General features: G+C 39.0%; 1 protein-coding gene across 1 annotated transcript; it reads right to left on the bottom strand.

Annotated features, from left to right (window-relative positions):
- Positions 1-4,038: 4,038 nt before the first annotated feature.
- Positions 4,039-12,670, bottom strand: LOC119542589 (40S ribosomal protein SA-like). Its single transcript, XM_037847357.1, is given in 3 exon segments — positions 4,039-4,289; positions 4,291-4,964; positions 12,641-12,670. Coding segments are annotated over 3 exon segments (912 nt in total). The 3' UTR covers positions 4,039-4,081.
- Positions 12,671-14,429: the final 1,759 nt, after the last annotated feature.

Here is a 14,429-nt window from a genome sequence, read left to right as displayed (position 1 = left end):
TAAGCAAGACTGTTCAGTGGGTGGGGAATGGTTTTGGAGTAAGAAGGTTTATATGCATTGGTTTTCCAACTTGCAGGCTCAAGTCATCTCTTATATCCTTATATTCACTATTAACATCATTAAGATTCTTTTAGTTGATTCAAGGTTGAAAACATTTCTTCATTTCCCTTACCTCCACATTTCTCATTGTATCAGTCAGGGTTCTCTAGGGAATAGAACTGATTTTATATATATATAATTTCTGTATATATATATGCACATGCACACACATATACACACATATATATGTATACACACACATATATACTACATATATATAAAGAGATTTATTAAAGAAAACATGGGGATTGATTGACAAGTCAAATTCTGTAGGGCAGGCTGCAAACTGGAAACTTTGAAAAAGGTGATTCTGAAATCTGGTATGTCTGAACTCTTCAGGAAGGGCACAAGTTGGAAAACTTTGGCAAAGGTGGAAGTTGTATTTCTCAGGAGAAGCTGGCTGGCCAAAGGAAAGGCAGAAATTCTTCTTTCTGACTTCTGAAATTCTCAGTTCTCACTTAAAGATCTCTAACTGATTGGATAAGGAGACTACTTTCATTGCTGTGGGTAATCTCCGTTTTTGATTGTAGATGCAATCAACCATAGATGCAATTGATTAAGTAATGACTTAATCTGTCTATGAAGTATTCTCATAGTAACAATCAGCTAACTAATTATGTAAATCCGTCTATGAAATTCTTTCATGTAACAATCAGACCAATGCTCGCTTGACCAAACAACTGGACACCATAATCTAGTCAAGTTGACACATGTAATTGACCATAGCAGTCATCCATTTTTTATTCATTCATTCATTCAACAAATATTTGTGGAGTGACAGTGACAGGCAATGTTCTAAGCCCTTATATGCAATAATTAGCACACATACACACACACATACACACACACACTCAATCCTTGCCCTTATTACTAAGTACTATCAATTCTTCACTGTTTCTTGCTTCTTTTCACTTTTCAGATCATTCTACCACAGCCCTGGTTCAGGCCGTTTCTGACTGATCTAAGGTTTGGTGGAATCATAATTAAAGATTTAGAGATTGATGTATAATTTATTAACTTGGAAGTAACTATTAACTTTGGAAGTAGAACCAGGCAGGGATCAAAGGGCCTGAAAATGTTGGGAAAATTCCAAATATTGTACATAGTTTCTGTTTATTTCTGAAATGTAGATATATGAAAAGGGAAATTCTAGGTAAGATAGTGAAAGATTCATAGGTGAGCTCTGAGCATAAGGATATATTATTTCACTGGGCTGATGATGTCATTTGGGGCACAGAAGATGTGCATGTCTCTCCCTTGTGAGTTGGAACTGATGAATACAAGTATGGATATAGTTGAGTACTCCAAGGCAGAAAATAAAGCTTGTGTTTGTTTTAACCTGTGTTTCCTGCCAAATTATTATCTTGGGGTTCCAGGTAACATCTGCTCTCATCTGCAGATATTTTTCATCTACTTTACATGTACCTGCACACTGTTTTTGTATATCATTTTTGGTAGTTTACTACTTAACAAATTGAGTTTCTTTTGCTGCCATGAGTATATTGCTGTATACTAGAGTTAATCAACATCACAAGATAAACACGAATAACCTCTAAGACAGGCATTGACAAACTATGATTTGCAGGCGAACTCTGGCCCACTATCTGTTTTTGTAAACAAAGTTTCATTGGAACACATTTACAATAATTTGTTTACTATTGTCTATGGCTGCTTTGGGTCCTCAACAGCAGAACTGAGTAGTTGCAATAGAGAGATATAACATGAGAAGCCTAAAATATTTACTGTCTGGCCCTATTCAGTAAAAGTTGGCCAACCCAGCTCTGAGAAATTAAATGACTTGGAGATATTTGGGGGAAATATGCTTTGAAGTTTGTGGCTCTTAAAAGTTTTGCCCCACTTAATTGCAATCAAACCCAGAAAAATCTTTCTTTTGTGTGTGTGTGTGTGTGTGTGCCTGTGTGTGTGTGTATGTGAAACCAACAGAGAGTTGAAAAAATTCATCTAAGATAAGGATGTAGAAAAAAACTGGTACTTTTGTGTTGGCAGGGAACCCGGTGGTTTTAACACTGCAGTCATGACACGGTGGATGGTGTGTTATTGAGATGAGAATTGAAAATGTGCAACAGTGGATACACAGATACGTAAGCTTTTGTTGTGACTTTGCATGGCTCCTAAAACAAAGTTTTTGAGGAAGTGAGCTTGTCACCTTACCAACTGCTCTTTTACATTACTATTCAAAAAATCAATGGCACTCATAACTTCCTGTCCTGATTATTGTCACACAGTATTTTGTTAACAAAAAAAGTTAACATTTTTTGAACACTTACTTTGAGCCAGGCATTATTATGAGCATTTTGAATATACAATTCATTTCATACTACAAATCCATGTAGTACGTTTTAATATTATGCCCTTGTGCCATTTAGGTCTAATCAGTTATTTCAAATTAATTGATGCCAGCTCTTTTCTTTATTTCCTTCCTTCTGCTTGCTTTGAATTTATTTACTCTTATTTTTTCTAGTTTCTTCAGGGAGGAGTTTAGATGACTGACTTGAAGCTTTTCCTCTTTTCTAATGTAAGCATTTAGTGCTATAAATGTACTTGTCAGCACTGCTTTGCCTGTGTTCCGTAAGTTTTGATATTGTTATATTTTCCTTTTCATTTAGTTAAATGAATATTTCAGTTTCTCCTGAGACTTCCTCTTTTGACCCATTGATTATTTAGAAGTGTGTTGTTTAGTTTCCAAGTGTTTGGAAATTTTCCTAGTTTATTTCTAATTTGAGGGCATTGTGGTCACAGAACACACTTCATATGATTTCAGTTCTTTTGAATTAGTTGAGATTTATTTTAAGGCTCAGGATATGCTGTCTACAAGTAACTCGAGTCAAATATCTTAGAATATGTTGCATGAGCACTTAAAATAATTGGTATGCTACTGTTGGTGGGTGAAATGCTCTATAAATGTCAATAGATCTTTCTGGTTCAGGTGCTATTTAGTTCTATACCCTTGCTGATTTTCTGTCTAGTTGTACTATCAATTGTTGAGAGAGAAGTACGAAGTGTCCAACTATAATTCTGTTCTTGCTTCACGAATTTTGCTGCTCTGGTTTTTGTGCATGTACGGTTAGGAATGCTATGTCTTCCTGTGGATTTATCCTTATATTATTATGCAATGTCTATGGCTATTTTCTTTGTTCTGAAGTCTACTTTATCTGATACTAATATAGCCACTTGTACTTTCTTTGATAGTAATATCTTTTATCATCCTTTTTCTTTCAAACTGGCCATTAAATATATTTGAAATTAGTTTCTTGTAGATAGCATATGGTTAGGTCGTGTTTTGTTTTTAACTATTTATTTTGAAATACTTTCAAACTTACAGGCCAGTTATAAAAATAATTCAAAACCCATACAGAGATATCTAACATAGTGCTAACCACACAGATACCCAGATCCACCAATTTTAACATGTTTCCACATTTGCTGCATTATTCCATCACTCTATCAATCCATCTACTTATCAATCAATCTGTCTATTTTTATCAATCCATGTCCTGAACATTTTAGTGTAGGTTGAATACATCATGCTCCTTGAAAACTTAATACTGCCACGTAGATAACCTAAGAACAAGGACATTCACCTTTATAACCACCTTGAGTGCAGTTATCAAATTCAAGCAATTTAACATTGACATAAAGATTACAGTCTATATTCCAGTGTTTTCATATGTCCCAAAAATGTTCTTTTGGAACTTTTCTCCTCCATTATTAGATCCATTTAATTGCTGTTGTTTCTTTAGTTTCTTATTCTTTTTTTAAGAAAATTGTGTGAACATATATACAACATAAACAATCCCATCTCAACCACCCTCAAGCATATCATTTAGTGGGACTAATCATATTTATGCTGTTACAGGACCCTCACCACCTTCTTTTTTTTTTTTTATTTTTAATAGAAACTGCTGTTTATTTTCTGGCAACCTTATTTCCACTTCCATTTAAGAGCCTGTGGAAGACCAGCTTATGACCACTCGGTGGTTGTTCCTACCCACTCAGTGGCCTGAGCAGTGGGGGCTGCAGACCAGTCTTCGGTTGCAGGCTGAGCACTCCAGTCTTCAGTAGAGAACTGCTGAATAGGCACAGAGGGGACCTGCAGGACTTCAGACCAGTCTGCGACCTCGGGTTGAGTAGCAGTAAATTCAGGAGCTGGAGCAGTCCACTCGCCCTGCATCGTCCTTGGTCACAGCCTGTTCAGCAGCAGCCTGTTCTTCCTCTTCAATCTCTTCAGGATCTCTGTAGCAGTAGAGATCAGGCATGACCTCCCACGGGTGCTCACGGGAGATGGTGCCACGCATGCACAGAACTTCCCGGGCCAGCATCCACCACATCAGACCCACTGAGTGAGCTCCCTTGTTGTTGCATGGGATGGCAATGTCCACATAGCGCAGAGGAGAATCTGTGTTACACAGAGCAATGGTGGGCAGGTTAACATAGGACACCTCTGTGAGAGGCTGGTGGTCAGCCCTGGGAGCAGTCACCACCAGAAGAGGTGGCTCCCGGAAGGCTGCCTGAATCTGGTTGGTGAAGGTTCCAGGAGTGAAGCGTCCAGCAATAGGAATAGCTCCAGTGGCAGCAGCAAACTTCAGCACAGCCCGCTGGCCAGTATTCCTGGAGGATAGGACACTGACATCAGCAGGGTTTTCAATGGCAACAATGGCATGAGCTGCCAGCAGAAGCTTCTCCCAGGTCCTCTTCAGATTTATGATGTAGATGTCATCACTTTTCCTTTTGTAGATGTACTGTTCCATTTGGAAGTCAAGGTTGGTGCCACCTAAGTGGATTCCTGCTGCAAGGAATTTGAGGACATCTTCCGCCTTCATCTGCAGGACATCAAGGGCTCCGGACTTTGTTTAAGTTTCCCTTTAAGTTACGACTGGAATCCAGGACAACACCATATGGATCCTTCTCTTGAGTAGTGCGGAAAAGCCCCTCACCACCTTCTATTGCTGAAACTTTCCCCTCTCTTCCAACAGAAGTCCTATACCCTTTATGCATTAATACCCCATTCCCCCATTCCTCTGCCCCGGCAACCTATACTCTAATTACTGTCTTTATGAGCTTGCATATTTTCTGGTATTTAGTTTGTACTTACCATGGAGCTTAAATTTAACAACCTAAAACTATAACACTCTTGTTTGCTTAAATAGCAACTTAACTTCAATGGTATACACAAACTATGTTCCTATACCCCTTTATCCAGTTCCTGTCACAAATTGCATGTTTTTACATTATTAATCCAAAACTACTGATTTATCATTATGTTTTATGCATTTTCCTTTTATATCCTGTAGAGGTAAAAAGTGGAGTTACAAACCAAACATACAATATTACTGGCATTTATATTTACTCATGTCGTTACTCTTACCAGAGATCTTTATTTCCTCATGTAGCTTCTATCTGTTGTCTATCATCCTTTCCTTTAAACGTACAGAACTCTCTTTTGCATCTCTTGTAGGGCCAATCTTATGGTGACAAACCGCCTCAGCTTTTGTTTATCTGGAAATATCTTAGTCTTTCCCTTATTTCTAAAGGACTGATTTTCCAGATATAGAATTCTTGGATGGCAATCCTTTGCTTTCAACATTTTAAATATGTCTTCCGACTGCCTTCTTGTCTCCATGGTTTCTGATGAGAAATTAGCACTGATTATCCATACAATGAGCATAGAGAATAAGTCCAGGCCCAAGCATAGGGGTGAACCTGGTCCTTTCTGTGCATGTGTCTTTTCATAACTACATCAGGGTTATGATTTTGCTCAAACTTTCAAACATAATTGAGAAACCTCAAGAAGAGAAGTCTGTATTTTGGGTTTTTTTGCTGCTTTACTTTCCTTCTTGATGTTCTTTTTTATTTGTTTATCATTATCTTTCTTTCTAGAGAAATTCCTTTAACCATTCTTTTTAGAGTAGGTTTGCTGGTTGCAAATTACCTTAGTTTTCCTTCATCAGAGAATGTCTTGAGTTTTCCTTCATTACTGAAGGATATCACTGGATATAGAACTTTGGGTTGACAGTTCTTTTCTTTCAGCACTTGAAAAATTTCATGCTGCTTCCTTCTGACTGCCATGGTTTCTGATGAGAAATCCACTGTCATTCAAACCATTTTCCCCTATAGGTAAGATGTTGCTTCACTCTCACTGCTTTTTTTTTTTTTTTTCTTTTTAATTTTTATTGGGATTGTTCAGATACCATACAATTATCCAAAGATCCAAAGTGTACAATCACTTGCCCCTGGGTACCCTCATACAGCTGTGCATCCATCACACTTAATTTTGTTCAATTTTAGAAACTTTTCATTACTCCAGACAAGAAATAAAGTGAAAGATGAAAAAAGAAAAGGAAACTCTAATCCTCTCCTATCCCTAACCAACCCCCCTCAATTGTTGACTCATAGTATTGGTGTAGTACATTTGTTACTGTTTATGAAAAAATGTTGAAATATTACTAACTGTAGTATATAGTATGTAATAGGTATATAGTTCTTCCCTATATGCCCCTCTATTATTAACTTCTAATTGTATTGTCATACATTTGTTCTGGTTCATGGAAGCGATTTCTAGTATTTGTACAGTTGATCATGGACATTGCCCACCATAGGATTCAGTTTTATACATTCCCATCTTTTGACCTCCAGCTTTCCTTCTGGTGACATATATGACTCTGAGCTTCCCCTTTCCACCTCAGTCACACACCATTCGGCACTGTTAGTTATTCTCACATCTTGCTACCAACACCCCTGTTCATTTCCAAACATTTAAGTTCATCCTAATTGAACATTCTGCTCATACTAAGCAACCATTCCCCATTCTTAAGCCTCGTCCTATATCGTGGTACCTTATATTTCATGTCTATGAGTTTACATATTATAATTAGTTCCTATCAGTGAGACCCTGCAATAATTGTCCTAATGTGTCAGGCTTATTTCACTCAGTATATTGCCCTTGAGGTTTTGTCATCAACCCATTTTTTTTTAAATATGGTCTTGTTCACTCACCATACATTCCATCCTAAGTAAATAATCGATGGTTTTCTGCATGGTCATACATTTATGTGTTCACCACCTTCACCACTATCTATATAAGGGCATCTACATTTCTTCCACAAGGCAGGAGGGAGAGTCAAAGAAGGTACGGAGGCAAAAGAAAGAGGAAAAAAAAAATGACAGCTAGGAAGCAGCAAAAGGAAAAATAAGCTTAAATCAAAGTAGAGTAAAGACTCAGACAATACCACCAGTGTCAAGTGTCTAACACGCCTCCTCTATTCCCCTCTCTTATCTGCATTCACCTTGGTATATCACCTTTGTTACATTAAAGGAAGCATAATACAATGATTCTATTAGTTACAGTGTCTAGTTTATGTTGATTGCATCCCTCCCCCAATGCCTCCCCATTTTTAACACCTTGCAAGGTTGACATTTGCTTGTTCTCCCTCGTAAAAGAACATATTTGTACATTTTATCACGATTGTTGAATACTCTAGATTTCACCAAGTTACACAGTCCCAGTCTTTATCTTTCCTCCTTTCTTGTGGTGTCTCACATGCTCCCCACCTTCCTCTCTCAACCGTATTCATAGTTACATTTGTTCAGTGTACTTACATTGCTGTGCTACCATCTCCCAAACTTGTGTTCCAAACCACACTCTCCTGTCTTCTATCACTCTGTAGTGCTCCCTTTAGTATTTCCTGTAGGGCGGGTGTCTTGTTCACAAAGTCTCTCATTGTCTGTTTGTCAGAAAATATTTTGAGCTCTCCCTCATATTTGAAGGACAGCTTTGCTGGATATAGGATTCTTGGTTGGTGGTTTTTCTCTTTCAGTATCTTAAATATATCACACCACTCCTTCTTGCCTCCATGGTTTCTGCTGAGAGATCCGCACATAGTCTTATTAAGCTTCCTTTGTATGTAATGGATCGCTTTTCTCTTGCTGCTTTCAGGATTCTCTCTCTGTCTTTGATATTTGATAATCTGATTACTAAGTGTCTTGGTGTAGGCCTATTCAGATCTATTCTGTTTGAAGTACACTGAGCTTCTTGGATCTGTAATTTTATGTCTTTCATAAGAGATGGGGAATTTCATTAATTATTTCCTCTATTATTGCTTCTGCCCCTTTTCCCTTCTCTTCTCCTTCTGGGACACCAATGATACATACATTATTGTACATTGTTTCATCCTTTAAGTCCCCAGAGACGTTGCTCATATTTTTTCATTCTTTTCTCCATCTGCTCCTTTGCGTGTAGGCTTTCAAGTGTTTTGTTCTCCAGTTCCTGAGTGTTTTCTTCTGCCTCTTGAGACCTGCTGTTGTATGTTTCCATTGTGTCTTTCATCTCTTGTGTTGTGCCTTTCATTTCCATAGATTCTACTAGTTGTTTTTTCGAACTTTCGATTTCTGCCTTATGTATGCCCAGTACAGCTTCTATCTCTTTTGCAATATCTTCTCTAAACTTTTTGATTTGATTTAGCATTAGTTGTTTAAATTCCTGTATCTCAGTTGAAGTGTACATTTGTTCCTTTGACTGGGCCATAACTTTGTTCTTCTTAGTGTAGGTTGTAATTTTCTGTTGTCTAGGCATGGTTTCCTTGGTTATCCAAATCAGGTTTTCCCAGACCAGAACAGGCTCAGGTCCCAGAGGGAAGAAATATTCAGTATCTGGTTTCCCTGCGGGTGTGTCTTAGAAAATTGATCCACCCTTTGATGCCTCAGGTCACTGTGCTTTTCTGCCCAGCAGGTGATGCCTGTTAGCCTATAATTCTTGACTGGTGTGAGGAGGTATGGCCGTGTTCCCCCAGGCTCTGGGGTCTGGTTCTGAATGGAAAGGGCCCCACCCCTTTCCCCCTAGAGAAGACAGACCCCCAGGTGGAGGTGATTAGCATTTCAGTGGTCTCACTCTTTGCTTGTGGTGTCTCCACCCTTCCCCGAGTCACAGCCCTGGAAACTGAAAATGACTGGGGCTTTCTTCACTGAGCCAAAAAAGAAACAGATAGTCCCCTTCAGACCCAGTCCAAGGCGACCCTCTGGCTCTCCCAGGTCAGTCGTCACCCAAAGCCTCTGTCTGCTTTTTGGGGCTGCGTGCCTGTAGTGAGCAGTGCACACTCGCTACTTAAAACCCCAGTTGGAGCTCAGCTGAGCTATATTCGCTTGCTGGGAGAGAGCTTCTCTCTGGCACCACGAGGCTTTGCAGCTCCGGCTATGGGGGAGGGGGTCTCACGACTTGGTTCCGCAGGTTTTACTTACAGATTTTATGCTGTGTTTTTGGGCATTCCTCCCAATTCAGGTTGGTGTATGATGAGTGGATGGTCTCGTTTGTCCCCCCGCAGTTATTCTAGATTATTTACTAGTTGTTTCTGGTTTTTTGTAGTTGTTCCAGGGGGACTACTTGGCTTCCACTCCTCTCTATGCCGCCATCTTGCCCAAGTCTTAATCCCCACATGTAATTTTAAATTGTCTAGTACCCACATTAAAATGGTAAAAAGAAACAAGTGAAATTAAGTTTAATAATATATTGTATGTAACCCAATATATCCAAAGTATTATCATTTCAAAATCTCATCATATAAACAGTTTATTAATGACATGTTTCATAAGCTTTTTTGGTACAAAGTCTTTGAAATCTGTTGTGTATTTTATATATAAAGCATTTTTCAATGAAGACCAGTCATATTTCAAGTGCTCAGTAGCCATATCCAGCTAGTGGCTGCCATATTGGACAGCATGGGTCTAGAGATTGGGACTGGAACTGGGATAGGGTTATTCACGGATAGCATTGTTTCTGGCTTGGGTAACTAGAATGGTGATATCCAGTGGAACAGTGGAAGGGCCAAGGGGACACACCTTATGTACTGATTGGATTTCCTTGTCTTCTGTTGTGGACCCTCAATCATTTGCTCCATTCCAGCAGCTGCTTTGGTGACTCATTCCATATCAGTTGGTTCTACCACTAGAGGCCAGAGGAGGAAGACAACAGGTACATTTCCTCTCTACCCCTCCCTCTTATGGACTACAAGATATGATATATATAAATGCATATAGCCTGTTGAGAGACATCCCACATGGCTGAGCAACTTGTTGTGTTTCCTCATAATGCATTAGACATCATTGTATTTGCTTTTCATCTCTCCATGCTTCACTTACCTTTTCTGTGTTTCTTGATACCTGGGAATTAGACTACCAAATAAAACACTAGCATTTAAGATTTTGCCTCAAAGTCTGTTTTCTAGGGAACCCAGGTTAAGATAGTAGGAGTCGGGTATAAAATGTACACACTCAGGGTGGGATTTTAGAAGTGGATTGCCCACCTGTTTGGAAGTAATAGGGACTGCATAGCTAGTGATAAATTGGGTGGTGATTATTGGCATGCAAAACTTTCACTCATGGTTTAATTCTGATGAGGCAGCAAAGTATTGGGAGATCAAAGAGCTATAGTGCTTAATCAGTATAGAGGCAACATTAGTTAAAGGGGCTGTGGTGTGGAATAGCTTCTTTTGAAGGCATTGAAAGCCCTGCAAAAATAATATATCATCTTAGGAGAGTTAATTGACAACTTTAGGTATACTCTGAAAGCCAGAATGCCTCTATTACAGCTCAGGCAACTTCAGTGTTGGATTTTGCTGAAAATCAGGCCCAGGATCTACTTATACAGGTGGGCAGGATCCCAAGAAAAGAGTAGGGTCCAGAGATCCTACATGAGGACATTTAGGTGGACAAGCCTAAATATATATATATATATATATTTACCTTTTTTTAAAAAAAATTCAATTTTATTGAGATATATTCACATACCATGCAGTCATATAAAGTGTACATTCAATTATTCACAGTACCATTACATAGTTGTGCATTCATCACCAAAATTAATTTTTGAACATTTTCATTAACACACACAAAAAAATAGTAGGAGTAAAAATTCAAGTGAAAAAGAACAATTAAAATAAAAAAGAACGCTGGGTGCCTTTTTTTTTTTGCCCCCATTTTTCTACTCATCCATCCATACAATGGACAAAGGGGAGTGTGGTCCATATGGCTTTCCCAATCACATTGTCACCCCTCATAAGCTACATTTTATACAATCATCTTCAAGATTCAAGTGTTCTGGGTTGTAGTTCGATAGTTTCAGGTATTTACTGCTAGCTATTCCAATTCATTAGAACCTAAAAAGGGTTGTCTATATTGTGAGTAAGAGTGCCCACCAGAGTAAACTCTTGGCTCCTTTTGGAATCTCTCTGCCACTCAACCTGATTTCATTTCCTGTCACATCCCCCTTTTGGTCAAGAAGATGTTCTCCATCCCATGATGCCGGGTCTAGATTCCTCCCTGGGAGTCATATTCCATGTTGCCAGGGAGATTTACTCCCCTGGGTGTCAGATCCCACGTAAGGCGGAGGGCAGTGATTTCACCTGCCAAGTTGGCTTAGGTAGAGAGAGAGGGCCACATCTGAGCAACAAAGAGGCATTCAGGAGGAGACTCTTAGGCACAATTATAGGCAGCCCTAACCTCTCCTTTGCAGCAACAGTCTTCCCAAGGGCAAGTCCTGTGGTAGAGGGCTCAGCCCATCAAACCACCAGTCGTCTACGTCTGTGAACACATCAGCAACCATCGAGGTGGGGAAGCCCAACACCCCTGCATTCTCTACCAGCTCCTCAGGGGAAGCCTAAATATTTTGAGCTCCTCAATTCCTCTGAACCCTCCAGGCTGGCAAAAACAGCCCCTAACCACTTGGCAGATAAAAACAGCCTCTCACTCCTAGGGGAACATAACAATTATGTAATCTGAAGCAGATGCCTTCCAAGATGATGCTTGTTTTCCTCAAGATATCCTCTCAACATCTCTCATTGCCTCCTGGCTGAATACTAAAGTCAGGTTTCAGCACAGCTCGAACAGGAAAGTGTAAGTTCTTCTCTGGGAAGAAATAGCCCACAAGCTAAAGGAATTTCAGGATCCGGCTAATAGTATTAGCTGAAACTGGGGGAACATGTATAGGAATGTATCTTGAGTATGTTAGATCAGGAGGCACAGAACATAAAGTTAGATAGGGTAGAATTTATTAACAAGGGACTTCTTATCCATGATTCAGGATTTCTAATAACTTAACAAGATGGCTCCAGGGAAGTTCTCCCATCTACACTTTGTCACCTGTGATGTCATCATGGAAGAACTTCCTTGGTATCATGTTGAAGAAAGGGCCCGAAGGCTCATGGAGGTGAGAATGTTAGGACAGATTTATTATGTATGTCCTAAGAACTCACCACCTGGCTATGTTCCCTAGGATGGCCCAGAGAACATTCCCTCCACTAAGATAAAAGGAAATGTACTGCTCAAAGGAGCAACAGCATCTTTGGAGAAATTTGATAGCTTCTGTCTTCTATAGGAAAGGGTTGATAGTGAGGGATTCTACCATGACGTTTATGTCCATAATATCAGTAAGGATGATGGGATTCCAGAAATGCAGAGGCCAGAGGGTAGCACTTAACAAAGGCAGGTTGATGTAATTAGCAGGCAGAGTGGCAACCAGGGTACCTTTACCTACAGGGCTCTCTGGTGTTGACTGATGGATCATGGTGCTGTAGGGGAAAGATGGAAGGACAGCCAACTAATGTGCTGCTGATTAGCATAATCACAAAACTTAAGAACTGTTCAGCAAAAGCCTGACATTAGTTGCTGCAATGAAAATCATGCCCCCTCACCTACTTTCTGGATCTCAGTCAGTTCACAGACCCAGTACTTCGATTGAAGGGGAGACTTAATATTTAGCGGAACTTTAACACTAGATCTCAAACTGTGGCATAACAGCTGTTATGGGTGGAACTACTGGAAACTCCCTGCCTCAAAATAATAAATTGGAAGCACTCTGGGAGGAATTACAGATGTTAGTGACACCACCAAAGACTTGAAAAAATGTGGGAGAATTACCATCCATAACTGTGCCTCAACTGGTGAGGATTTTAGGTTTTAGTATCCTATCTGTCCTGGATAAAGTTGCTGATCTCTTTGTTGTGTGTCTTGATTACACTGACTTCCTTTGGTATTCTGTAGACAAGTAAATCTGTTTAAGGTACCAAAGCAGTTTGTTTTTTTCTGGTCTTTCCATCAATCTGAGCTGACTATTCATATTTGCCAATACAGTATTCCTATGACAGGTTATGCATTGCAAATATTTCTGAGTGTGTGGCTCCCCACCCCCCCATTTTTGAACTTTATCTTTATGTTCTTCCACTTTCGTTATGGCATTTTTCATCATTTCAAAGGTTTACCTTAAGACATTCAAGTTGATCAGTCTTTTCCTTTTTGTCTTTTCTCTGTTTATTTTAGGAAAGTCTTCATTTCAAGGTCATGTTAGAATTTCTTCTATTATTTCTACAATTATATACATACATATACATATATATATGCTCATGTGTGTGTATATGTATACATATATACATATACTTTTATTTATACATATAAATTAAAAATAACTCCTTGACTCTCCTTTGTGTTATTGTTTGGATCTTGGCTTCCTGCTTATTTGGCCTCAGAGTCTGCCTATGATTTTAGTTTGACTACTTCTGTCTTGTTGACTGCATATAATTTGTGTGATGATCTGTGCAGCTAAGATTGGATGTAAAGTCTCCAATTATCTTTCAGTCTGCTATAATAGTTTTCTTTCCAAAATGCAGAGTGGATCATGCTCTTCCCTGTTTAGGAACTTTCAATGGTTCTCAACTGAATAATTATATTAGCAAATATTTATATAGTACTTTCTACGTGCCAGGTACTGTTTGAAGTGTTTTACATACATTAACTCATTTAATCCTAAACAAAAGAAAACTGAGGTAGGTAGTATGTTTATTCAATACCCATTTTACAGATGAAGAAACCAAGGCACATTCAGGTTAAGCAACTTAGAAGAACTGGGAATTCAAACCATGCAGTCTGGCCCTAGAATTTGGATTTGAACCCGTACATTGTACTGTTTTTCTAACAAGGCTCCCAAAGGATCACAGAACCAAGTCAACATTTCTTAGCATACCTTCTCACCATACTCTATATTTAACCTGCTTCCCTTTCTGCCTTATCTTTTGTCCCTTCATCTTTTGCAGTCTCTGCTTCATCCCACTAGACAGCTTGTTCATTTAACTTGCTGTGTATGTGACTTTGTAATTTACTCAGGCTTTTCTGACAGTCAAGAATACCCTTCTAAATATTCTTTCATATTTTTCTTCATTCACTCATCCCAGCAAAAATTTATGGAGTCATACTCGATGCCAGGAGCCAGACTTGGGTTCTAGGTTACTAGAATAAATAAGCAAACCCCATCTCAAGGATCTTCTGTTAAC

The sequence above is a fragment of the Choloepus didactylus genome, chromosome 8 (assembly GCF_015220235.1).
Source record: "Choloepus didactylus isolate mChoDid1 chromosome 8, mChoDid1.pri, whole genome shotgun sequence".
NCBI classification, from domain to species: domain Eukaryota; kingdom Metazoa; phylum Chordata; class Mammalia; order Pilosa; family Megalonychidae; genus Choloepus; species Choloepus didactylus.
This window is presented reverse-complemented; position numbering and strand designations above follow the sequence as displayed.